Below are 25,730 nucleotides of genomic sequence, written 5' to 3'. Positions count from 1 at the left end.
ACCTCAGATCTACCAAAGCAGAAACGTTGGGGCCCAGCAAACTGTTTTAACAAGCCCTCACGGGGTTCTGATGCTTGCACATGGGGGGACGGGGTGCACTAATGAGCCCTCACTAATGCTCCCACTCCAGTGGAACTTTCCCTTCAAACTGCCATCTTACCTTGCTTAGCTGTATTTCCATTAAAAAGTCATGGTTTCTTCCTTTGCCCCCACATACCATATTACGTCCATGTCTCGTGGGCGTGTGAGAAGGTGAACTGTGGGGACTGCTATAATTGAAAAAGAAAAACATCCTGTTATAGGAATATCAAAGAAAGATAATGAGTGACCACAGGAAAAATAACAAGCCGAACAGAGAGTGTGATACACAGCCGCCAGAATTCTGCCACACACTGTACGACTAAAAAGCAGAAGCACAGCTGGTCTATTTCGGAGACTGCGAACACGCACTTTATTGTACTGCCCCGGTGGCAGCCGTCTGTTAGCTAAACAGGGAAACCTAGCTATGGTGCTGGTGCTCACATCACAGGACAGTCCTGGAAATGAGACTTCCTTACAAGTTCCTGGTCACTTCAGAAACCCCTGACAGTCAGAGTACAAGTCCTAGAAATCCCAATGAAGAGACAAAAGACTTACATTAAATTCCCAAGTGTTTAAGAATTACCTTTAAATAGAAACAGTCACTGCACTGCTGTGCCACGGTTACCACCTCCTGGCGCCCTTTCTCTCCTCCCACCCATGAGCATGCCTGCCCGCTCCCTAGTCCTCTATGTAGTTCTCTAGCTCGACCAGCTAATGCACCCATTTATCAAGGATTCAGGAGCAGGCACCGCTGTGTCTGAGCTGGCGCTGGCATGTGTGGTCCCTACCTCCTGATGCACACACGTCACTGCCCTCAGTTGCTCACACAACTCTCTCTCCATTTCGAACCCAGGGTGGGGCGGGCCACACTCATTTTAGTGAGTGTGCCCCTAACACAGGTTCTGGCACATGGTAGGTGCCCCAAAATTTTGCTGACTAGAAAGCACTTAAGTTACCACATTTAGGTAAATATACAAACACTGCACCTAAGTTTACAAAATGGAAAACTCTAACATTCTGTTTACAGAGTAATACAAATTGCAGATTTTTACTACTACTTCATTAATAATTCTTCAAATGATAATCCTGCCAAACTAACTTCCGTAGAAATGGATTTAACTTACATGTAGCTTTTAGCTGGAGAAGTAGGAGGGGCTGCTCCAAAGTCCTTTCCTCCGTAAAGATGCCAAACGAGGGAGACTTCTTTAACAACGTACCGGACGATGGGAACGGGGAAGTGCAAGGGGGCTCTGCTCGCGTCTGTCTTCTTAACTGGCAGACTGAAGTAATTATCTCTTATCACAATCGCATCCTCAGCCATTATTTTTACAACTGGCTCTTCTTCCTTCTCCTGGAACAAAGAAACAGGTAACACATACTGTGTTAGCCGAGTAAAAACCACTGATTATGCTGCTTGTCTCAAAGGGATGTATTGATCTGCATCCTTTCTAGCGATTTCAATACATAAAACAGAATAATAGTCCTGACATTAATCATCACAGAAGATATTTTGCATTACTATCTATAACGTGGACTCTGTTCTATGCAAAGTACCCCTTAGGATTTTTTATCTTCTATACTAATAATAGAGGAATATGCAAATTTCCTGGGACACTGTCATAGTAATATTAATGACCCAACAGCAGGCAGCAGGCTGCATGGGACAATAAGGCAGCAGGAGGGGGTTGAGACAGTTAGGGGTAACCAAGCCGGCAGGGGGTATAGTTAGGGGTGATCAGGCTGGCAGGAAGAGGTGGTTAGGAGTGATCAGGCTAGCAAGGGGGGAAGTAGGGGCAATCAGGCAGGCACACAGGTGAGTAGTTAGGAGCCAGCAGTTCCAGATTGTGAGAGGGATGTCCGACTGCCGATTAAACCGGTAGTCAGACATCCCCTGAGGGGTCCCGGACTGGAGAGGGTGCAGGCTGGGCTGAGGGGATGCTCCCCTCCATGCACAAATTTTGTACACCAGGCCTCTAGTAATCTATAATTTGGCTTTTACTATGTGACTGGCAATAAAAAGGCAGATTGTGTGTGTGTGTGTGTGTGTGTGTAGTTCTTTAATTCAGAGTCAATACTGCATTCCAAATTTGACCTACTTCGACATCCTAACCAAATTATTATGTTCCTCATAATGAGTTATCATAAATTTGACTGCTTTCACTTTTTAATTCCCCATAATTTAGTCAAATAAATACACTCACCTACTAAGCTATTAGTAGGCAGTTTAAAACATATGTGCACTAAATATTGATGCATTTTGAATGGGGTTCAATTCTAGCACCAGTGCTTAACCATTTTGGTTAAGTGAACTGTGGAGTCAGTAGAAACAGACCATGCTTTTTAAATGTGAGCATGACTCTAACATGGAAATTATAGCAACCAACCCCCAGCCTTCACACAAAGCACATCTGACCTCTCCCAGGTCTTGGACTAGCAACTCTGTGCAGCACCCCTTCCTGCCACAAAACTCCCAGCCTTACTACACATGACATCTGTAGTTCAATTAACTACATAATTATAAGTTCAATTATGGAGATTTTGAAAATATAGAGCATTCTTCTCTGAGTCCTTGAGAGATGTGTCCCAGAAATAGTAAAGCATAACAAACATTTACATAGCATAAATAGTAAGTTACAAACCAAAGTAATTCTGAACAATGAAGTTAAAATCTAAAGAATCTTTTTGGGCCTTTGATCAATTTGACTTTTAGCGCTATCTTAAAGCCTCAATTATGCTATCAATTTATTACCTGGAGAGTTGCCTTTGGTGCAAAGAGAATGCAAAAGTCATCGTTTTCAGTGGGCACGCCTGGCACTGTGTCACTAATCAAGTGGTGGGTGAAGGAGGCATGAGTGGGGTCGGGCTCCTGGGACACATTCCCACTCTCATCTGGAAACAGGAAGAGGTCTGAACAACATGGCTCCTGAATATGACATTTTTCATCCAAAACACCTAGGCAAAAAGATTACAGGGTTCAGTTTTGGCACACTCTGAAACATCAACAACAACGTAACAAAAATAAGCATTTTAACCGAGTGTTTATCTACTAGACACTCTATATACAAAGCTGACTGACTAATAATCATCCACCAAAACTCAGACTTGTTTTCTCTTTAAGGAGTTCCTTATTGAAAAACTTCTAGGAACACAAACAATGCCAGCCTCGGGGACAACACAGAGCTTCCAGAGGAAAGCCCCGTCTGCCTTACCGTTAGGCTGTGGTTTCACGGAGGAACTGGCCTGGTGCACTTCAATCTCCTCCATAGCATCGCTCATCAAATCTCGTAAGATCTGCTGGTCTGCTTCAGGAAGTACCGGGCCTCGTGAGGACGACTGACCACCGAAATCTACCTACAGTCAAAGGAGCTAATTATTATAAAAAGAACTGAAATCGCTCTACAAAGCAAACTATTTAACATTCTTTTGCCCCAGAAATACACTACATTTTACAAAAACAGCAGTAATGGGTTAATACTTTTCAATATTCTGCCCAGCAGCGGCTCCAGTTTAAGTTTTTAGTGTCATCATCACCCCAACAACTGCTGGCACCACCTCAAAACCAGCCCAGGGAACTGGGATCGTGAAGAGGCAACACGGGAGGAGAGAGAAGGTGGGAACGTGCCATAAAGCGGGGGGTGGAGGGATCTCGCTCTGCAGAGTCTGATCTGGGCAAACCTGCTGGCTGCCAGGGCTTCCACGCCTTCAAGACAGTTGTTGGGGCTCGCAGCTCACTTCTTAGAATGAAGTGAGGTACATCAGGGCAGTGGGGACACACACAAGAGGGAATCTCCCAAATGGTGCTTCATAGTTCAATTCCAGCTCTGATACTGAAACATTTCAGTCTGTGAGCTGCGGATTCATTAAATCCACACCATGCTTTTAAATGTGAGCGAGACTCTAAAATGGAAAGATCCTACGGCAGTAATCAGAGGGAAGGGGCATGGGATGGGGAGAAGAGGGTTAAGGAAAGATAAATGGTGATGAAGGAGATCTGACTTGGGGTGGTGAACACAATACAATATACAGATGATGTATTATAGAATGGCACACCGGAAACCTATGTAATGTTATTAACCAATGTCACCCCAATAAATTCAATAAAAAAGTAAAAGATAAAAATAAAATGAAAAGACCCAATTTGAAAAGGACAATTTAAAATAACTTTTCATGAGCTGGAGAATGTTTCCATGAAGAGTCAACAGTAGAAAGGGAGTGGAAAGTCACTTATGAGCAGTAAGAACAGCGCAGCAAGAAGAAATAAAAGCAGCAGTGTAACACGAATGAGTGTGAGATGATCTTGAATGAAGGAATGCCAGCCAGCCCGCCCTTCTAGAGGCTCCTCACCTAAGGGCGCTGAGAACTCTGTTCACAGAAGAGGTGTGCAAACAGTGAAAAATAAAAGCTAGACAAAGTGGATCACTGGTCATTCTGGACATAAAAGAGGACAAAGAGGTGGCCCATTGAACCAAAATATCTAAGTTTTGTGGTCATTTCTGCTACTAATTATGGCAAATTACCTCAATTCTCTGGGTCTTATTTACTCACCTGTAACATAGACAATAATCTCTAACCTCTGTGTTGCACTGGGTTAATGAAATCACCTGAGCAAGTATCTACAATAACACCCCATTTTCAATAGAACCAACACAGGAGATAATATTATGTGAGTGCTGTAAGTCTCCTGGTAATAATCTGTTTTTCTCATACCACTTTTTACATACTTGCATATAATAAGCTCTTACATGACAAATGTTTTATTTCTCTCCCCAGGACAGGTGAAAATAAAAAGTTAAAAAAGTGTTATGTAGCCGAAACCGGTTTGGCTCAGTGGATAAAGCGTTGGCCTGCGGACTCAAGGATCCTGGGTTCGATTCCGGTCAAGGGCATATACCTTGGTTGCGGGCACATACCCAGTAGGGGGTGTGCACGAGGCAGCTGATTGATGTTTCTCTCTCATCGATGTTTCTAGCTCTCTATCCCTCTCCCTTCCTCTCTGTAAAAAATCAATAAAATATATATATATATATATATATATATTTTTTTTTTTTTTTTTTTTTTTTTAAGTGTTACGTTGGTTGAGAAGATGAATAATGTTCTGAAACAAACAATATCAAGCAGTAGAATAGATTTAAAAAAAAAGTCCATGGAAGCTCCTTTCTAGACCCTATCCTGTTTCTTTTCTGCCTTACACCTGCCGTGAAGGCCTTGCTGATGTAAGCATGTCCCTTGTGCGGCTGGCATGGGGCAGAGGGAGTTCGTTCTGACAAATGGCGTGGCCAACTGTACCGTGGTCTTTCTCTGCGGGGCTCCCGGCTTCACCTCCGCCTTGTTGGCTGCGTGTAAGTCGCCATAGCTTGCGATGTACTGAATGAGGTTCATTAAAGCAGCACAGGAGTCTGAGCAGGTTCTGATGTGGACAACGTCGCTGGAACAGTGTAACTCAAAGCGCGAGTCAGTCTGGACACGGCACAGGAAAAAAGGATGAAATGTTTCCTTTTTGGTATAGTTTTACATTAAATAAAATATAACGATTTGTCTTATCAAAGGAAATGTGTATTTGTAGTAACTCAGTCTTTATTTTAAAATATTTTATCTACTTTTGACCAAAATTAGGGTACGTGAAAAAATAATTCTACAGCAAAGTCAATGCTCTTTCAGTCCCTCCTATAAAAGACAAGATAACTAAAACTTACAATTATTTCAATAACTTACTTTCTCTCCATCAGAATCAGACTTCACTGCAGTTATGGTTAATTCTAAAAGCCCCATATCCATCACACGAACATAATCTAAAGTTTTAAAAAAGAATTAACAAAATGTTTGAGTATAGCTTTTTAAAAATGCTGACCCAACACCTAATAAAACTAGCATCTCTACAATTCATGGCAGGCAATGCTACAAATATTTATAATGCAACAGAAATATAGTTCACTCTACAAAAATCCTGTAACTTATTTTAGTTAAAAACGAAATTTGTCTTATATTAAGTAGAGAATATATAATTTGATGCACTTAAGGACATTACAACTTCAAACTGATATTTAATAAAATCCTTAGTTCCCTGGCATTTTTCCAAAGTTAAATGCTTTAAAATAGTCACACACAAAAAATTAAAAAACAACAACATTCCTCTATTCCAGATTTTGCTTTTTCACTGTTACCTCTATTCAGATTTACAGTGACAGTGTTACACTTGTCAGACAGATGTAAAGCAGCTTCATCCAAGATTATTCTGAGGGGAAAAAAAGATAAACTCAATATCTAAAACACAAACCTCAAATATATGCTCTTGATCACTATATATGTTAGTTGTATCAATCTTTCTGACATAAATATCATCAAAGTCACATGCAACTTCTAACTTATAAATGTCATATCATGTCTTTTTAAAACTCAGTGCCAGAAATATTTAAATGGTGTAAAAAAATTAGATTAAACCATCTGCTCAAATTAATTCTGAATTTTTTAAAATAGATGTCTAAATGCACAAGTTTCAAAATATAAAAATGAAGTGTACCAGGTATCATGGGAAATTTATATACCTACTTTAAAAATTAAACTACTAACAATCTCAAGAATTATTTCCTCCCTAAAAATAGAGTAGTGAACAGAAAAGGTGGGATGAGCCCCAGCTAGTTTGGCTCAGTGGATAGAGCATCGGACTTTGGACCAAACGATCCCAGGATCAATTCTGGTCAAGGGCATGCACCCTGGCTGCAGGTTCCTCCCTGGCATGGGCCCTAGTCAGGGCTTATGCAGGAGGCAATCCATCAATGTGTTTCTCTCACATCAATAATTCTCTCTTTCCTTCTCTCCCACTCTCTCTAAAAATCAGTGGGAAAAATATCCTTGGATTAACAAAAAAAAAAAAAAAAAGAAAAAGAAAAAGAAAGAAAGAAAAGGTAGGATGAATCATTTGAGAAAAAACTGAAAATGGGGGAAAGGGACATGACTATTAGTAAAAGAATGCTGATTTTAACAAAAAATTGAGGATCTAGTCAGAGGGTTTAGATAACACAGTCAGTATGTTTTGAACAGCTGCAGTGAGTGTACAGAGAAGTTCACAAGGTACCTGAGTGTGGAAGACGATTTATCCAAGGCAACACTACTGGAAACGCTGAATGTTTCAACAGTAAGAAGAGAGCGGATTGGCAAGTAAAGAGGCCTACCACCAAAAGGAACATCAGAGCATCAGTCTGCTGCCACAACAGAAACTCCCCGTAAAGAGTATTTTAAACCTTAATTCTACTGAATTACGCATTTCCCCCAAAACTTAGTATATATTGGAAATAAAATTTTACTTTGCCCCATTTATAAACTAACCTATAATCAAGTGCACAGCTCCAGAGATGAACATGAAAAGTAGTAAGCGAAGTTGGAGGATTATATCCCAGAACAGGTTCGTCAGCAATGTTTAGGAAGTATAAAATCTATAATCACAAAAATATAAAATTCCCTGCTTTAGAAGAAAAAAAAGTGTTGATATGGTATCATTAATATCAATGTAATACAAAATATCTCACACAGAAAGCAACCATATATTGGAAAATCATAATTCTAAAAGGAAAAAAAATGATCATTTTGAAGAATTTCATTTAAAAATTATTTACAAAACTAGAATTTGAAGTAAATAGGCCCATCCAACAACAGCAATGCTACAGAAATCTTAGGAAAATCATATCTTATGAAACTAACATTGCTGACATATACACATAAGGAACTGTTTGACATTGAAATTGGATCTCAAAAGAACTGGTGGCCCAGAAAGAAACTCACTACAGACTGATTCATATGCCTTTCAGCATAACCATTACTGCTTGTCTCATTTTTGGTTCTTGTAAGTGTATTTCCAGTAGAACATGATCTCACTCATCTAGGGGAAATGGTGAACAACATAGACTGATGAACAAGAACAGACCCAGAGACAAGGAGCCATGGGTCAGACTGTTGGACCTCAGAGGGGGGTTGGGGATAAAAGGGAGAGATCAACCGAAGGACTTGTGTGCACACACATGAGCCTAACCAGTGGTCAAAGAAAATAGGAGGGGTGTGGGCATGACTGGGTTGGGGTGGGGGATTGGAATGGGGGGATGAGAACAAATATGTGATACCTTAATAAATAAAGAAATTAAAAAAGAAACTAACAAAGTATGTATAAATTGCTTTCACATTATTTTGTTTGGAACAAGTATTGAAAAAAAATTTTTTTTCTAAAGACTGCTTAAAACTGTTCCATCTGGTTTTCTAAATAATCCACTGCTAGGAGAAGTTTTTTATCCTTAATTTATACCTAGCCAAATCTGAAAACCAGTCCTTTCACTAACATCTTTTCTCACAGACTTCTAATCTAAGAAAACAGGAGATTAAGCTAAATCTCTCCCTTACAGCTAGTTCAGTGTTCATACTAACCATTTCTCTACCTTCACTTTACAGATGTGGATAAACAGATATAGATAGTCTAAAGAATATCTCCTCATGTTTCTATACATAGATAGGTAGGTAGACTATCTCATTTCCCATATGCTTTTATTAAAAAAGCCTTCGAAAAACATTCAAGTTTAAAATAATTTATTTTCCCAGCATGCAAAAAAGTTCCCCCTTCTAAGAAAAATGAACAAGAATCAGTACACTATTTTTTATTCTCACATAGTTAACTTCTCACCTAAAGTTTCCTGTGAAAAAATAATCAACTATATTTCATTAAGCATATACAATTATTAAACTGGAAATTACCGAATAATTCTGAAATTATGGCACTTAAAGGACACACGGTAATACATGCAAGTCAACACATCCTTTATTGATCCACTCGTGGCCTGGTGCATGAAATTCATGCACGGGGTGGGGGGTGTTCCTCAACCCAGCCTTCACCCTCTGCAATCTGGGACCCCTTGTGGATCAGGCCTAAACCGGCAGTCAGACATCCATCTTGCAATCCAGGACTGCTGGGTCCTAACTGTTCACCTGCCTGCCTGCCCCTAATCACTCTGCCTGCCTGCCTGCTTGCCCCCAACTGCTGCCTCCTGTGCTGGCCTGTTCACCCCTAAAACCCCCCTCCCCTACCCACCCCCCCGCTGGCCTGATCGCCTCCAACTAACTCCCACTGATGGCCTGCTAGCTCCCAACTGGCCCCCCCACCAGCCTGATCACCCCCAACGGCCCCCCAGTGGCCTGATCACCCACAACTGCCCTCCCGCCACTTGGCCCCTCACCACCTCTACCTCAGCCCCGCCACAACAGCTCTGTCCAGAAGAATGTCTGAAAGGTCCCCCAGTCTGATTAACATATTACCCTTTTATTAGTACTGATGTGCCGGGCACTCTACAGGCCCTGGGATGAAGGATCACTTCCCTTAATGGCGTAAGAGATAATTCTATGTTTGCAATGTTTAGGGACCAAACTTTGAAGTAAAAGATCAATCACATTCTGAAGTGCTGACAATGTTCTATTTCCCAACCTAAAGGTGGTTATGCAGGAGTGCTCGCTTTGTGATAATTCACTGAGCTGAACACTTATAGTCTGTGAAATTTTCGGTACACATATGCCAACATAAAATAAAAAAGACTGCTGCAACACACATTTCTGTTGCATTTCCTTACCACCCACCTGCCTCTTACCTGCTCATGCCAGCTCAGCCCGGAAGGGAGGACTCTGTGCTGGAGAGTGGCTCCTTTCAGCCCCACCGCGATGAGGAATTCCTAAACAGCAGCACAGAGAGTTACACTCACCACTGCACAACCTCTGGTTCAAAACCAGAGTCTTCCTAACAAAATTCATGTGTTGCCTTTTATGAAATCATTTTAGCTAGTAATCAACCCAACAGCAAGTACTCGGTATAAAAGTATAAAATACAGACCTTTGTACTGGACTCTGACTTATCAGACAGTATTTTAACAGCAGCAGAGAGCATATTCAACGTGTCTCCTCCAACCCCCTCTGAAGAAGCTCTGCTGAGGCCATTTTCTTCAGAGCAATAAATAGTGGGCTCCAACCAGTGTGGGCGCGTGGCACTGGGCAGCCGCACTTCTGTAGGAAGAATCACTCCATCCACTACACCTACATCCAAGGGAAGTGAAAACATAAAAATAAAAATGAAAATGATTACATGAAATTAGCTCACTGACTTCTGTAACTGAAAACAAAGCCATGTGCTTCCACTGAATACAACATGACTCTTGAGGCAAAATGAGCAAGGACCTACTTGGCATTAATAACCCATCGCCCCTTACTAATGTTCCTATGCCTGATAGTACCCAACTTCAAAAAAAATTAGGATTTAAAACGCTAGGATAATTCAATTTAAATGGAAAAGTCTGGTAAACATTAAGAATGTACAAGCATCTCCTGTCTATTTACAAGGGAACACAGGAAATGTGCTCAAAGAATGGTAAACTCTGTGACTGTTACCAAAAGGAAATACTGCTTGAGAATAAAGAATGCAAAGTCCCATTAACTGATCAAAAAGAGATAAGATATGGTACATACACAACATGAAGTATCATTTGGCAATAAAATGAATGAAATACTGGTACACCTCGATAAACCTTGAAAACATACCAATCACAGTACATTGTATGATTCGATTCACAGTTAACATCAGGGATATACCAGGAATAAACCCATACAGGCTAAGTGGAGTAGTGGTTGCTCAGGGTGGGGAGATGGGAACTTCTGGGGTTCTAGCTAAAGGGTACAGTTTCCTTTGGGGGTAATGAAAATGTTCTAAAGTTTATTGTGATTATGTTTATACAACTCTGTGAAATATTAAACACTACGGAAATGTATACCTTAAATGGGTGAATTGCATATGATACGTGAATTATATCATACTAGAGGCCTGATGCATGAAAATTGTGCAGTTGGGGGGGGGGGTCCCTCAGCCCAGTTTGCGCCCTCTTGCAGTCCAGAACCCCTCTTTCCTTACCACCCACCTGCTCACTGCTCCTTACCACTGGGCTGGCTGCTCCTTAGCGCTGCCTCAGAGGCAGGAGAGGCTCCTGCCACCACCACTGCGCTCACCAGCCATATACCCAGCTTCTGGCTGAGGGGCACTCCCCCTGTGGGAGCGCACTGACCATCAGGAGGCAGCTCCTGCTTTGAACATCTGCCCCCTGGTGGCCAGTGGGCATCATAGCGACAGGTCATTCTATTTGCATATTAGCCTTTTATTAGATAGGAAGATTGCAAAAAAGAACAATCAACTGCTAATTCACAGTATTACTTTGCCTGTGGAATCAGAACACCCCACAGAAATAATTTCTAATATCAGAGCTGTGATCTCAATAGACTTTCATTAAACAAAATTTGAACATGTCTAAACAGAAATGAAACATACACATACTTAACATTTGTCCTACCTTTGTGGTACAGACTGAAGGTGCTGGAATGAAGGCAGATGTAGTGCTTGTCTTCAAAACCTTCATATTTTGTAACACAAAATAACGTGCCACTACTGAACTCTAACCAGAATTCACCATGCTTGTTTTCCAAAGTATCTCCGTTATCTTGCTAACAAAAAGATGGGAAAACACAGATGTCATTATTTAAATGCAGAAACCCTGGGACAGAATCTCTCAGGTTGCAGCCAAGTGATCTGACTCTTAAGCCATCTGACATGATGACGTGAAAACCTGAACAATTAAATGGGGCCTCTTCTGTCAAACGACCCCCTGTGCTCCATCCTCGGTCACAATGACAGATTACTAGTTATCATCTCAGGAGCAGAACAAGCATGCTTCCCAAAAGAAGGTGTACGTAACGTTTGTCTTCTGAGCTGCACGAATGGCAGCTTTTCAGAGTCGCTGTCATCATGCCTGCCTCAGAAGGCGGGTCGTCTTCAGTGGCTGAAACCACTCCCAACTCCCTCAACTACAGGCTGTGTCACTGTGGCAAATTTAAGTAAGGTGCACTTGAAGGAACACTTGATATTTGTAAATATTTACCTTTACGTCTGTAAACACTGCCACTAATCCGTGATTAATACTCAGAAGGACGGAGAGAAAACTCTGCGAGTTCTTATTCTGAGAGTCAAGTTTTTTTTTCCTACGGGAACGATAGTTGGGATCGAGAGTAGAAAAATACTGCAAAGTCTCCTCCTCTGATCCGCTCTCCTCATCTGTGAGAAATAAAGGTCACAATTACATGGTTCTGACAGCTTCTTTAAAAAAACAGCAACCTGAACATTATCATAAGAATATTTATTTTACAGTCTGTTCCTTTTTACTCAGAATCTGGTATGACAATAAAAATGTACATGCTGTTTTTTCATTTTACCACTGAACTTCAGACAATGTATATACTATCACTATAAAGATAATATCATTAATAACAACATTCTCAATATACAGAGAAGTAGAGAAATATAAATTATTAAAAGATATTATAAAAATATAAATGAAAAACTTCATCAAAGAAAGATTTTTTTAATCCATCAACTGAAAAGGTTACTATTTTATTGCTAACCAGACAGTGACATCAAAACAAACTTAAGCCAAAACCAGTTTGGCTCAGTGGATAGAGCGTCGGCCTGCGGACTGAAAGGTCCCGGGTTTGATTCTGGTCAAGGGCATGTACCTTGGTTCCGGGGACATCCCCAGTAGAGGGTGTGCAAGAGGCAGCTGATTGATGATTCTCTCTCATTGATGTTTCTAACTCTCTATTCCCCCCTGTTCCTCTCTGTAAAAAAAATCAATAAAATATATATTTTTTTTTAAACAAAAAAAACTTAAGACATATTACCATAGTGAACTGTAGATTTGAATGGACTGAAACTATCCTTGTTGAAGGTATTGATCAGCTGACTGGCTACTGACAGCCCAATTCCATATGAAATGTTTTCAAACGTCTCCACTGGTGAAGGGGCTGTTGGTTCCCACAGCAGCAAGTCATTGAAGATCCTATAAAGACAAAGCTGGAAAATAAGTACATAATTCCTAGTTCAACGGAAGGCAATCTAAAAACATCCCTTTAACATAGGGGTGTCGAACTCAATCAGAGAAGGGGCCAAAATCTAAAATCCAGCCTAAATCGCGGGCCGAATGGTTTACTGAACAGTCATAAACTGTCATTGTGATGGAAACGCAGCGGAGTGCAGTGATGACAGCACGGTGCGGGCCACATTGCAAGGCCTGGCGGGACAGATTTGGCCCGTGGGCCTTGTGTTTGACACATGTGCTTAACAGGTCGCATGAATACAAATTTTCAAACAGCTGAAATAGAAGTTAGATCTTACAAAAGTTTTTACTTAAATATCAATTATGTTCCTAAAATGGAAAAATAATAACAGACATGGCTATAATGCAGGGCATTGACAAAAGAGTCTGTGCAATTAGATACCTAATTAGGTGCCTGCCTACTTTTACCTGTGTTACATGCATTAAATAACATATATCTAAATGCACTTTAAAGAAGGAAGTTAAAATTTTTTGAAAAAACAGGAGAAAAGAAAGAAGACTGTTCACACACATGAGAGCACTCTGTGAACTCTAACAGGTCATGCATTTGCCTCACTTGACCCTCCCACCAATCCTGTGGGCGGCCAAGGGGGGCTCCTTCCTCTCACTCTGCACCTGAAGACCTGCCTCAGAAAGGCTAAGCGACCTGCCAGAAAGCAGACTCACTGGGAAGATGGCGTGAGATGAAGAATGCAAGAGGAATAGAGAACAGAGGAAGGAAATCTTTCTAACTAGCAGGCTAGCCAAGTCAATACTGGTGACTAATGGGGTGACCGATGCCAAGCTAGGCTACTACAAGATCCTGCTTTTTAAAGAAATATGTGTTCTATTCAGATGTCCTTCTGCCCGTACCCTCCCCTCATCACCATGTCTATGCTCTTTCATGCAAACAAAGACTTCACAGTGTCCTCTGAGAGCCCTTTAGTAAGATTTGGACCTGCGGCATCTCCTTCACACATGATTCAAACGCAGCACTTACAACACGCTACTGTACTTTCCTGTTTCCTAGCCGTGGCCCTCAGAGAGAAGGGCCTGTGTCTTGGTCATCATCATACGTGCCCAGCACAGTGCCCTCACAGCAGGCAGTGCTGATGAAGGGACCAGTGCGTGACTCACAGGGAAGGATGCCAGAGGCAGACTCATCGTAAAGCCTAGTGTGAATTCCAAGCAAGGTGCCAAGCGATGAGGTAGCCCGGGCCCCCTCCTGTGAGAAGCCACTTGTCTAGGAATGTCCTGGGCCAATCCCCAAGCTTCCGAAGCCCTAGAAAGTATAAGCCAGAGCTGAGTGCTGTGGTTCACAGGGCCTGGAATCCCTGCCCAAAAGGACCCTTTCTGGAGCATCTCTGGGTGGAAGACCCCGGGGACAGCAGGCAGAACGATGTCTCAGACACACTGACCGCTGTGCCACAGAACTATGTGGTGGCCACCTGGCTAACGGCTTCTTGGGCAAAAGAGTTTAAATCTAGACCTTATCTATACTCCTATATGTATAAATAATGAAAGTATAAAGTGAATTTTCTCAGGAAATGGTCTTCCATTCCTTATTCTCAACAACTATTCTCTTACCTTTATAGATTTAAGAGGAACTATTACTTAAAATAAAACCTGGAGTTCACAGTATATAAATAAAACTTCATAAGATTTTACTGTTTTTCTTATTTATATTTTGGTGGTGTTTTTAATAACAATGAAGAAAACACAAGATATTTAAGGATACTTCACCATGATTCTATGGCTATGAGCCTGAGAGATAATAGAAGCTCAATAAATACTTATTAAAACCAGCTGGAATTTTTTTTATTTTTTATTCTACTAGAGGCCTGATGCACAAAGATTTGTGCAAGAATAGGCCTTCCTTCCCCTGGCTGCCAGCACCAGCTTCGCTCCAGCCCAGAACTGCCTTTCCACCTTCACTCTGGTGCCGCCTTCTACTTCTCACCTTGTCCTTCAATTTGTATATTCCCTCCTTATTGGCTGTGGGCGCCACCATCTTTTGTCACAAAGTTTGCATATTTGTCACGGTCAATTTGCATATTCTGTCTTTATTAGCTAGGATTCTAAAGGACTATTAGCACAGAAAAAATTCTCACGTATTTCAGACTGACATCTTTTTTAAAAAGAACTAGCTGACCAAGGCATTAAATGAATAAACCAGTATTTTAAATGTATGAAGTAAAAATACAGCTGTTTATAACTTCAATTCAGAGAAATGTTTTTAAATGTTATACACATAGACATATATACACGTATGTGTACATTATGGAGACACTGGCAAGCCTTGAATGGGATCTGAGGACTAGATGGTAGTAATATATACTATATATGCCCTCTTTTTGGTTGGTGAACAGTGGTTATGAAGATATCCTTGTATGTGAAAATATATACTCAAGTGCTCAAAGCTGAAGGGACATTAGGGCAGCAACTTACTCTCAAATGGTTCAGGGAAAAGCGTTTTCCTGTACTTGCAACTTTTCTGCAAGTTTAAGAATGTTTAAAATTTTAGCCAAAACCGGTTTGGCTCGGTGGATAGAGGGTCAGCCTGCAGACTGAAAGGTCCCAGGTTCAATTCCGGTCAAGGGCATGTACCTTGGTTGCAGGCACATCCCCAGTAGGGGGTGTGTAAGAGGCAGCTGGTTGATGGTTCTCTCTCATCGATGTTTCTAACTCTCTATCCCTCTCTCTTCCTCTCTGTAAAAAATCAATAAAATATATTTTAAAAAATAAAAAAAAAGAATGTTTAAAATTTTTTTTAAATAATATTAATTTTAAATGTATAAATATATGCAAAGCCAAGTAAGGGGCAAAGAATTCACACCCAAGGAACTTCCATGTGTGACTTACGTGATCCACAGTGGGGAGGGGCACTTGGTGTTTACCTAATCCTAGGGCCTGAGAGGCCAAGTGGGCAGAGTAAAACAGGACAGGACTCTCTTAAGTAACCCTCATTTAGCCCTCTCCCAGATGGACAGGCCCTCTCGAGTTCCCTGGTTTAAGCAAGTCCTCTGACACTCTTATGGTGGATGTCCCACATGCTGACTGCTGGCTGCTGGGACAGACCACTCATAGCGCAGCTGAGAGCTTCTCCACCAGTTGAGCCCTATGTTTTGTCTCTTCGCCACAGGTCAGTGGTGTTTGGCCTCAAGTGTGCTCATCCCAGCTGTATTTACTATTGTAAGTATAGTTTAGTTAAATGTTGTGCTAACTGATGACTTTTAAGTATACAGACTGAGGTGGGAAAACTCAAAACCTAGAAGGACTCTGCACTCAAATTGTTTGGAAACTATCTTTGTTTCACTCCACTTCAAAGAAACTGAAACTGAAAATTGTAGACTAAGCCTTCTGGGTACACATTATGCAAAAATTCCAACCAGTGACTCATACTAACAAACAAGCCTTTTCCTATTTTTAAAAAAAAGAGGTAAATAAGCATATATTTATAAATTGCAGTTTAAGGCATGTTTCACAGTTCTAATGTCCCAATTTAACCAACAACCAATTAACACCAAAAGAAAAGAAAAAAAGGGAATTAAGCCCTCTGCCCTCCGGGCTGGGTTTGAGCTGGTCATTTCACTGTGCTCGGGTTAGCCTTGCACACTGCAGGCTCTCAGGAGACATTCCTCAAATATAAAATAAGAACAGTCTAGCCCTAACTGGTTTGGCTCAGTGGGTAGAGCATCAGCCTACAAACTGAAGGGTCCCAGGTTCGATTCTGGTCAAGGGCATGTACCTGGTTGTGAGCACATCCCCAGTAGGGGGTGTGCAGGAGGCAGCTGATCGATGTTTCTCTCTCATTGATGTTTCTAACTTTCTATCCCCCTCCCTTTCTCTGTAAAAAAATCAATAAAATATATATATATTTTTAAAAGAAGAACAGTCTAGAGATCAGTCATTTCCAAACTTCAGATCATCTGTAAACCCTACGTTAAAAATTTTAGGAGAGCTCTTAATGTGAATTTATAAGTTATATGCAACTTTTAATAAATTATGCATATTATAAAATAAATATAACATATAAAGTTTAACCGTGTTTTTAAAATCAAATAGAAGCACTAGTATTTTCTTCCTATAGTCAATGGACTATGCTGTGAATCTCATCTTCAAGACAACTGAACTACAAAGGTCTTTCTGAAACTTAATTTTCTGATTCTAAGACCAGCAGTTCTGGTCACTGGTCGTCAGTGAGGAGAGCAGAGCTCATCATTAACAGCTCAGGAATGAAGGGCCAGTGATATTTAATACCAAGAAAATCTACAGCTGAAACACCAGTCTGAAGTTTCTAAAGATGAACGAAGTTAGAACCACCTGCTTCCATGTGGGAAGCTAGTGGTGATGGACACTAAGACATCTTCCCCCAGAACCCCACATCACCACCGGCAGGGGCGCTACCGAAGAGATTCCTCAGTGGGCAGGAAGGGGAACAATGACAGATGACTGCTGAGTGCTTTCTATGTGCCAGGCACTGTTCCCACCCCTTCCTAAGAGCTGCGCCATTCAATCCTCCCCACAGCCCGCTGAGGCCGACTAAGTATCCCCCTCATTCACAGAGGAGGAAGCTGAGTTCGTGACGCTAGGTAAAATGCCCCAATCTTCATAGGCTATGGCCTTCAACTCTAGAATGCCATTTACTTCAACATATTCCCTGGGTATATATACATTGATGGGGCTTTAAATACCGTATTTTTCAGACCATAAGACGCACTTTTTTTCCCCCAGAAGTGGGGGGGAAACGTCCCTGCGTCTTATGGTCCAAATATAGCCTACACATATACTTTAAAAAAAAAGTTTTTTTACTTGCCCGGCTCTGTGTGGTCTCTGTGTGCTTGCCCGGCTCTAAAATGGTTCTAAATGCTGCTGTTTACTTTACAGGGTTGATTACATGTGTTTATGACTGTGATGTTGGGTTTTAATGCACATAAAATATTTTAGGACACTATTTGTTTCAGAATCTTTTCTTCTTCATTTCCCTTCTCTAAAAACTGGTGCGTCTTATGGTCCGGAGCGTCTTATGGTCCGAAAAATACAGTATAACACATGTTAACTTTTATACAGAAGCTTATGTGAGTTGGTCATTCTAACAAGCCCCTGCTTGGACTTTGAGAAGGGATGCTTCTGAAACAGACTCTAGGACCCTGACTCCCCCAGTACCGCTGGCCCTCTAGGGAGGTGTCTCCCGGCTCTTTCCGGGTCACAGCACACACAGAATGGCATTTGCTCAGGAACCACGGTAGGTGACAGACAGCAACCTGCCAACGCGAGGCCAAAGGAATTAAATATCTCACACACAAGGAACGAACGCAGCTGCCAGCACACTGGCTAGGAAACTGCCGTGACCGCAGCACGGACCATCACATAACGGTTCTACATGCAGCACCACACAAGGTTCACCGAGGTGGAGACAACATCAAAGCCAGGAACTCAAAGGGGAGCAGGGAGGTAGAAAGGCAGGCAGGCAAAAGATCCATCCCATTCAGCTAGTGCGCTGCACTCACCTGTTATAGAGCTTCTCATAAAAGCTTCTGTTAGGCAGTGTCATGTGAACATTGGGTAACGTCAGTTCCAGGACATAGTGAGAATTGCTGATTGCTTTATCCTGAAATTCTGTCATTTCTATAGGGTCTCCTGGCATCACCATCTGAAACATGATAGTTTAGTACAAAAAAATGCATTAAATAACCCCTGTATATTTAAAATAGTAACTGCATCTTCTTACTCTAAGCTTAGGACTTGGTATGTCAGCAAATAAATAAGCATTTAACTTTGAATTTAACCAAGGAGGAAACAAAGATATGATTCAACTGTGGAGTTAAAAGCCTATCACAAACAGTATATTACAAATTTCTTAAAGAAAAAGAATTAAAGCCATTAGTACGTGATCAAGGGTAATTTCTTGGTGGTTTGCTCCCACTTTTATTTACCTGTTCGTTTTCAAACATTACTCTGCGAGAAGAAAAGGGAGAGGGGGCAGGTCTTCTCAGATCACACACGTCCTTCAGGGAGTGAGCACCGCCTTCCTCCTCTTCCTGATAGCGGCCATCACTCTCCTCTTCTTCCTCCGCTGCTATTCTCTCCAAAATGGAATGCATGGCTAGTGGATTTATTTTCAGTACAATTCTGATACCAAGGACAATTTTAAAAATCAAGATCCATGTATAAACTGCAAAACTTTAACTTTTATGTAAATTAATACAAAACCACTGACTGAATCATTAATGGTGGGATTTGCCTTGCCTACAAAGTCTAATTATATCTAATCTACCCCATTTATCAGCATCTTATAAACTTAAAAGTGTAGAATCGATAAAACAAGTAAACCAAAGAGAGGGATTAACATTTTATTTTTAGCTAACTGAAAATCTCACCTTTTGAGGATACAAAGATTTGTTTTTAATTTTACTAAGAATTATATTTATTCTCACTAACCCTAATTATTCTGCAGTCAGTCTGTTTTGCCATTATGGAATACTTGCATTCCTAGGAAACCTTGTGTCATAAAATATGTTCAAATGGAGGAGAGATCGGCTAGGGAATATTTTCAGAGCTGCAACAACAAAGTCATCTTCCTTTGGGACTTTCAGTAACAAAAGGATTGTGTTCTCTGTGGGCCATCGCAGCACAAGGCAGTGCAGTCTCTCCTTTGTCACGGCAGTCCACTATCACGATGAAGCATATCCCCCTCCTCCAAACAAGACAGGCATCTGTGTCCCATCCAGAATGGCTTTTTCTTTTCTACTACGTAGGTAGGTGGTACCAGTTGGTTCTCGTTATAAAGTTTCACAATTACTTCCTAATTTATAGTTAATCCTAATGGAAATTGTGCTTCCAAATTACATAACTGAAGTAGATCCATTTCTTATGATGAAAACTCATGCCCTAAACTCCCTAGGCTTTGCAGGCTGTACTGATGATGTCTGTCCTAAGAGTCTGACAGGCCTGATACATAGATGATGGGGTATAAAACAAGGCAGGGAGGAAAATGGCACCAAAAAGATCACCTTAAGCGAGGCTTCAAATACATACTTTTAAATATAATAATGGATCATTATTTCAAGTAAATTAAGTTATTTCAAACATAATGCAAGCCCACTATCAGGCTAATTTAAACTAACGAATAGTCACCCAGCCTGAGGAATCCTGAAGCTGGGATTCTCTAATCCAAGTGCACACTGGGATCACCTGGTGTGTCTTTTAAACTCCACTGATGCCCGGACTCCAGCCGAGGATCCCAGGGTGGGGCCCAAAAACCAGGATTTTGTAAACGCCCCCCAGATTTGAAAATCACTCTCCCAAAGCATCAGTGACCAACTATAAAGTTCACTTGACGACTAACCAAATGTGCCCTATGACATCTCTTCTCCCGCAGCCTTGAACTGATTTTAACATGGTCAATGACACCTTGGTTCTTCCATTTAGATCAGAGAGCACATCTTACGCTTCCACCTCTCACAGTATCTAACAGACACTTTCATAGAACAGCACTCAAAACACATTTTTTATTTCATTTGTCCATCTTCCTCTGGGTTCACTCATCAAGGCTGGATATTTTTAGCTTAAATTTAATAGCCAAAATGATGGCTAAAAAGAGCACAGTAATTTATTTAAAGGAAAATCTCATTAAATGTATGTATCATATCCATCTGCTTACTCACCGTGGCCAGTCAAAGTCATCTGATGATGTTGTATCTCCATCTACTCCACCAGACACGTGGAGAAACTTAATAGATGGCTCTCCTTTATCTTCCTGGAATGACCCTATTAAAACAAGACTAGTTAATCGAAATGCATGTCCTCTCAAGGGCTGAAAGGTGCTGTCCTCCTTAAGGGAGCAAAGATTCTCTACATCAGGAACATGTGCAACATTAAGTTCTACAAATGGCCAAGAAACATATGAAAAAATGCTCAGTCACTAATCATCAGAGAGATGCAAATTAAAACCACAATGAGATCCCACCCCACACCTGTCAGAATAACCATCATCAATAAAGCAATGAATGGCAAATGCTGGCGAGGATAGAGAAAAGGGAACTCAAGTACCCTGCTGGTGGGAATGAAAAACAGTATGGAGTTTTCTCAAAAAATTAAAAATGGAACTTCCATTTGACCCAGAGATTCCACTTCTAGGAATATATCCTAAAAACTCCAAAACACCAATCAGAAAGAACATATGCACTCATATGTTCATAGCAGTGGTATTTACAATAGATTTGAAAACAGTCCAAGTGCCCATCAGTAGATGAGTGGATAAAAAGCTGTGGGACACTCACAGCATGGGATACTGTGAGCTGTAAAAAGAGGGGTCTCTTCAGGACTGCATGGAGGGACCTGGAGACTGTGCTGAGTGAAATGAGCCAATCTGAGAAAGACAAATATCATGTGGTCTCACTTACTTTTGGAATTTAACAAACAAAATGAATTGACCAACAAAATAGCACCTGAAGCAATGGAGGCATAACACAGACTCAATGTGGGGGTGAGAGGATGAGGAGAGATAAACCAAAGAACGTATATACTTATATGCAGAGCCCATGGACACAGGCAGAGGGTGGTAAAGACCTGTGTGTGTGTGTGTGTGTGTGTGTGTGTGTGTGTGTGTGTATGTGGTGGCTGGGCAGTGAGAGGGTAAAGGGAGACATCTGTAATACTGTCAACGATAAAAATATATATATTTTTAAAAACTGACTTATCTTACATATTTGTATACAATACTGGGAAAAAGCTGTTACTCTTGTACTCTAATATAATGCTCTTTAACTGTATGTTATGCAGTGTCATATACTTTTTCATGCTCTAGGCTTCAGAAGCAGTTGTGTTTACAGTCTGCGCCTTTACAGGCACGTGAAATCTTACCAGCTAGTTCTCTAAAGGTAAGTTCCAATTTAATTTGTTCTGGGGTTGATCCTCCTATGAATTCAGTCTTAAATTCTAGATCCGTGAATGCTAAATGAAGAATCTCCTTTTGAAGTGACTTCTTAAACCATGGTCCTCTTTCCTGATCTGATCGAAGATCGGGTATTGGGAAGCGAACAGAAAGGTTTAATGCTGGTGTAGCAACTTGTACCGATATTCGACAATTAGAAGGATTATGTGAGTCATCTAGAAACACTTCAGTGAAAGCCTTGTGCTAAAACAAAACATCAAAATATAGGCCAAATGTTAAATTAAGTAAATAAACAAGTGTCATTAGTATTCAAGTATTCAACATTATAGTATGTATAATCATATTTCCTCATTCAGTATAGTACATTAAAGTATAATTCAAAATAACCACTACCATATTAGTTTAGTGTAATGAAATTTTGTAGTCCAATAGCCATTTTAAAAGCCAAAATACTGCCAAAATTGGTTTGGCTAAGTGGATAGACCATCAGCCTGCAGGCTGAAAGGTCCCAGGTTCGATTCCAGTCAAGGGCATGTACATTCGTTGCAGGCACATCCCCAGTAGGGGGTGTGCAGGAGGCAAATGATCGATGTGTTTTTAGCTCTCTATCTCTCTCCCCTCCTCTCTGTAAAAAATCAACAAAATATATATATATTTTTAAAAGCCAGAATACTGGCAACAGGTAAACCCTCATATAAAATAAATAAAAATAAACACTGAATCAAAGTGAAAACAAAGTCATATATATTTCACTACAGGTTTAAAAAGAATAACATGTAAATTAGCTCATCAACAAATTCAATAGTTAGAAATCACTACAGTACCCAGTATTCAGTTTGAAGGATTTACCTACAAATATGCTACTTTAAAGACTCAATATGTGCCAAAACTGGTTTGGCTCAGTGGTAGAGCGTTGATCTGTGGACTGAAAGGTCCCAGGTTCGATTCCAGTCAGGGGCATGTACGTTGGTTGCGGGCACATCCCTGGTAGGGGGTGTGCAAGAGGCAGCTGGTCGATGTTTCTCTCTCATCAACGTTTCTAGCTCTCTCTCTCTCCCTTCCTCTCTGTAAAAAAATCAATAAAATATATATATATATATATATATATATATTTTTTTTTTTTTTTTTTTTTTTTAAGACTCAATATGAATGTGAAATCAAATGAATTATGCCAATTGCGAAGAACCTTCCCTGACTCATCTTTGTACTTCCTGGACTAAGCCCAGAGCCTGGCACACCACAGGTTCTAGATAAATATCCTGTAAATGACTCACTCTGTGTTCCCATCCAACCCAAGGATATGATCCCAACAAATGGCTCTTAGAAACCAAAACACACATACACATTTACTGAAGCCATGCTCCAGTGAAAAGTCCAAAGAGCACGCCCTTCAGATAAAAGCCTGTTTCTGTTTTTCTCCAAAACGCACTGAAAGATAAAGCTTTAGTCCAGGGTGCACCCTCATGAATCAGTCCCTGACCTCCCAGTTTATGAAGTCCCCTTTTATACTAGATTTGGATTTTTAAAAAAGCTATTCTTTCTCTCCCCATTTGACTTTCCAGTTCTAACCCTTACTTCAACAAAAATAATACATCGATAGCTAACAGCATATAGGGACATTAGTCCCACAGAACTTAAATAACAAGCGACTGGTACAAAAATAAAGAATGCTGACTTAATCTGAATACCATCACTAACTGAGGGAGAAGAAAATAAAGTGAAAAATAAATTATAATTTCCTTTTCTTTTCAACCAAAGTTATCTCTGTACTTGGTCCTACAGCTCCCAAATTCCTAACAGATTTCTTGCAAATCTGACTTATTTAGTTTGCTTTTGAAAGGACGCCAGGAACCAGATTTAAGTACAAGTCACATAATGTGAATCCTCAATAACACTATGAAATAAGTATGTTCCCATTTTCAAAAATATATCTTCCCTTATATGGGCTACATCTTATAGGTGGCTCAAGTTCTTTGTGAAATGTGTGAATAGCTAAAATTCCGTGAAGATATTATCATCATAATTTGTAAAATTAAGGAAAGGAAAGGAAATCTAATTCTATTCCTCTAACAAAATCAATACTACCAACTGGTGTATTTCCCTTTACTCTTTTTCTATACATCAATTTTATTCACACCTTTGTAATGCAAGTTTACTTCTTCACAAGCCTTCTTCACATTGCTGACTATCTTCACAACCATCATTTAAAATGGGTGCACAGAGTTTCACCAGTATATTATCAAAACTTATTTAGCTATCTAATATCCAGACATAAAAGACGTCTCCTTTTTTCATTATTACCAATAATAATGTTAATTTAAGAATACTTAAGTTCAGAAATAATCCAAATAAGCTTATTAATAATTCTGATTAGCATTTGCAACTTTTAATTACTTACCAGACTATTATGCTTATTATATGAAGCATACATGTGGGATGCCATCATCTCTACTGTAGTAAGTTTCTGTGGTTGAAGCAAGGAATTTAACCTGTCCACAATACTGATATCCAACTCACAAAATACAGGATTCAATTTAATTTGTAATTCTGCCTTCTGAGGAACAGAACTAAGTCTTGCTTGATTACCCTTTTAAAAGAAGAAAAGCATTAATATGATCACTAACGATACTATAAAACTAAGTTAAAACCTTCCATTTGTGACAAAATACATGTCAAAAAGAAACTTACAGATGGTAATCACAGAAAAAGATCTCTTACCTGGGGCCCTTTATTCTCAGAATGCTTATAATGAAGCTGAAGACACACAGGGGGGTGGGAATCAGTTTGTTCTTTGGAATGGAACATTAAAAGCTTAAAAGACAAAGATGAAAATAAATTAAAGGTAAGATATTAAGCTATAATTAATCACACGAATTAACAGACGTGCTAACATATTGGGAAGAAATTTTCGGAGTCAGAAAACTTTAAGTTTTCATTGTCACTTACTACCAATGAGAATTTTGACAGGTTAGTTAACTTTTGTGATACTTAGTACCTCATCTACAAAATGCAGGGGAGGACTCAAATAAATAAATGCCCAAGAAAGTGCTTTGAAATAAAAAATACATGAGGGCAAAGTAAAAACAACATGTCACTCTGATAGCTTAGAAAAGTGTCTATAGGACACACTATTAGGATAGGAATAAAAACAGATTAATAATAAATAAAGACATTGCACTTGTCTTCAGCAGTGACTTAACAGTGCTTAGCACATAGCAATTAGTTGAATAACAGAATTCTCATGAAATTAAGAGTGCTTAGAAAATGAGTGAAATGAAGTCATTTGCCCATAATCTGTCAACTCTAAATTAAACATTTTAACAGACCCTTATTGCCATGAAAGCCATACTTACAAAACACAAATGTTCACACACACACACAAACACACACACACAAACACCTCTTCCTGTATTACTTCCTATACCTCAAGAAAATCACTTCTGTTCATAAAATTCTTAACGAGCAGGACAGACTAAAGAATAATCATAAAGGGAAAGTATTTAGCATTTACCTCTGTATAGTGAGGAGAAACAGAATGAAAATCAGTTGGAAACAGGCACTCCAAAAGTTCCATTTGACCAATAGACATATCAGTACTAAAATACCTGGAAGCTGATCTTTGTCTTTGTTCATAGGATACTTTGATGCCAGTGCCTATGAATCTATCATAAGAAATGCAGCATTTGAGAGTATGCATTGGATTCTAGATTGAACAACATGTCAAACAGTACACAAATATTAATGAAGTATAACAATGGTCTACCTATTCTGATAAATTCAAGTTGAAACTAATATTCCTAAGGATATTAACTAGAAATAAT

General features: G+C 40.0%; 1 protein-coding gene across 5 annotated transcripts in view; it reads right to left on the bottom strand.

Annotated features, from left to right (window-relative positions):
* ATG2B (autophagy related 2B) overlaps nt 1-25,730 on the bottom strand; it is a 69,237-nt gene that overhangs the window by 18,130 nt on the left and 25,377 nt on the right. For 4 of the 5 annotated variants that reach the window (XR_004986485.2, XM_045578358.1, XM_036428998.2 and 1 more), the window contains 21 exons: nt 25,421-25,571; nt 24,628-24,720; nt 24,308-24,496; nt 21,879-22,152; nt 20,681-20,783; nt 18,950-19,145; nt 18,524-18,666; nt 12,820-12,977; nt 12,024-12,196; nt 11,439-11,589; nt 9,938-10,137; nt 9,699-9,779; nt 7,405-7,511; nt 7,154-7,246; nt 6,243-6,313; nt 5,794-5,870; nt 5,368-5,538; nt 3,291-3,432; nt 2,831-3,033; nt 1,206-1,432; nt 161-269 (listed from right to left, as the gene is read on the bottom strand). Coding sequence is in view for 4 of the 5 variants with exons in the window: in XM_045578358.1 (XP_045434314.1) it covers nt 161-269; nt 1,206-1,432; nt 2,831-3,033; nt 3,291-3,432; nt 5,368-5,538; nt 5,794-5,870; nt 6,243-6,313; nt 7,154-7,246; nt 7,405-7,511; nt 9,699-9,779; nt 9,938-10,137; nt 11,439-11,589; nt 12,024-12,196; nt 12,820-12,977; nt 18,524-18,666; nt 18,950-19,145; nt 20,681-20,783; nt 21,879-22,152; nt 24,308-24,496; nt 24,628-24,720; nt 25,421-25,571 (3,112 nt within the window). In the remaining variant the exon portion in view is untranslated. The remainder of the gene's footprint in view (nt 1-160; nt 270-1,205; nt 1,433-2,830; nt 3,034-3,290; nt 3,433-5,367; nt 5,539-5,793; nt 5,871-6,242; nt 6,314-7,153; nt 7,247-7,404; nt 7,512-9,698; nt 9,780-9,937; nt 10,138-11,438; nt 11,590-12,023; nt 12,197-12,819; nt 12,978-18,523; nt 18,667-18,949; nt 19,146-20,680; nt 20,784-21,878; nt 22,153-24,307; nt 24,497-24,627; nt 24,721-25,420; nt 25,572-25,730) is intronic. The other variant, XM_045578360.1, reaches the window with a different exon arrangement.

Source organism: Pipistrellus kuhlii, unplaced genomic scaffold (assembly GCF_014108245.1).
Source record: "Pipistrellus kuhlii isolate mPipKuh1 unplaced genomic scaffold, mPipKuh1.p scaffold_m20_p_97, whole genome shotgun sequence".
NCBI lineage: Eukaryota > Metazoa > Chordata > Mammalia > Chiroptera > Vespertilionidae > Pipistrellus > Pipistrellus kuhlii.
This window is presented reverse-complemented; position numbering and strand designations above follow the sequence as displayed.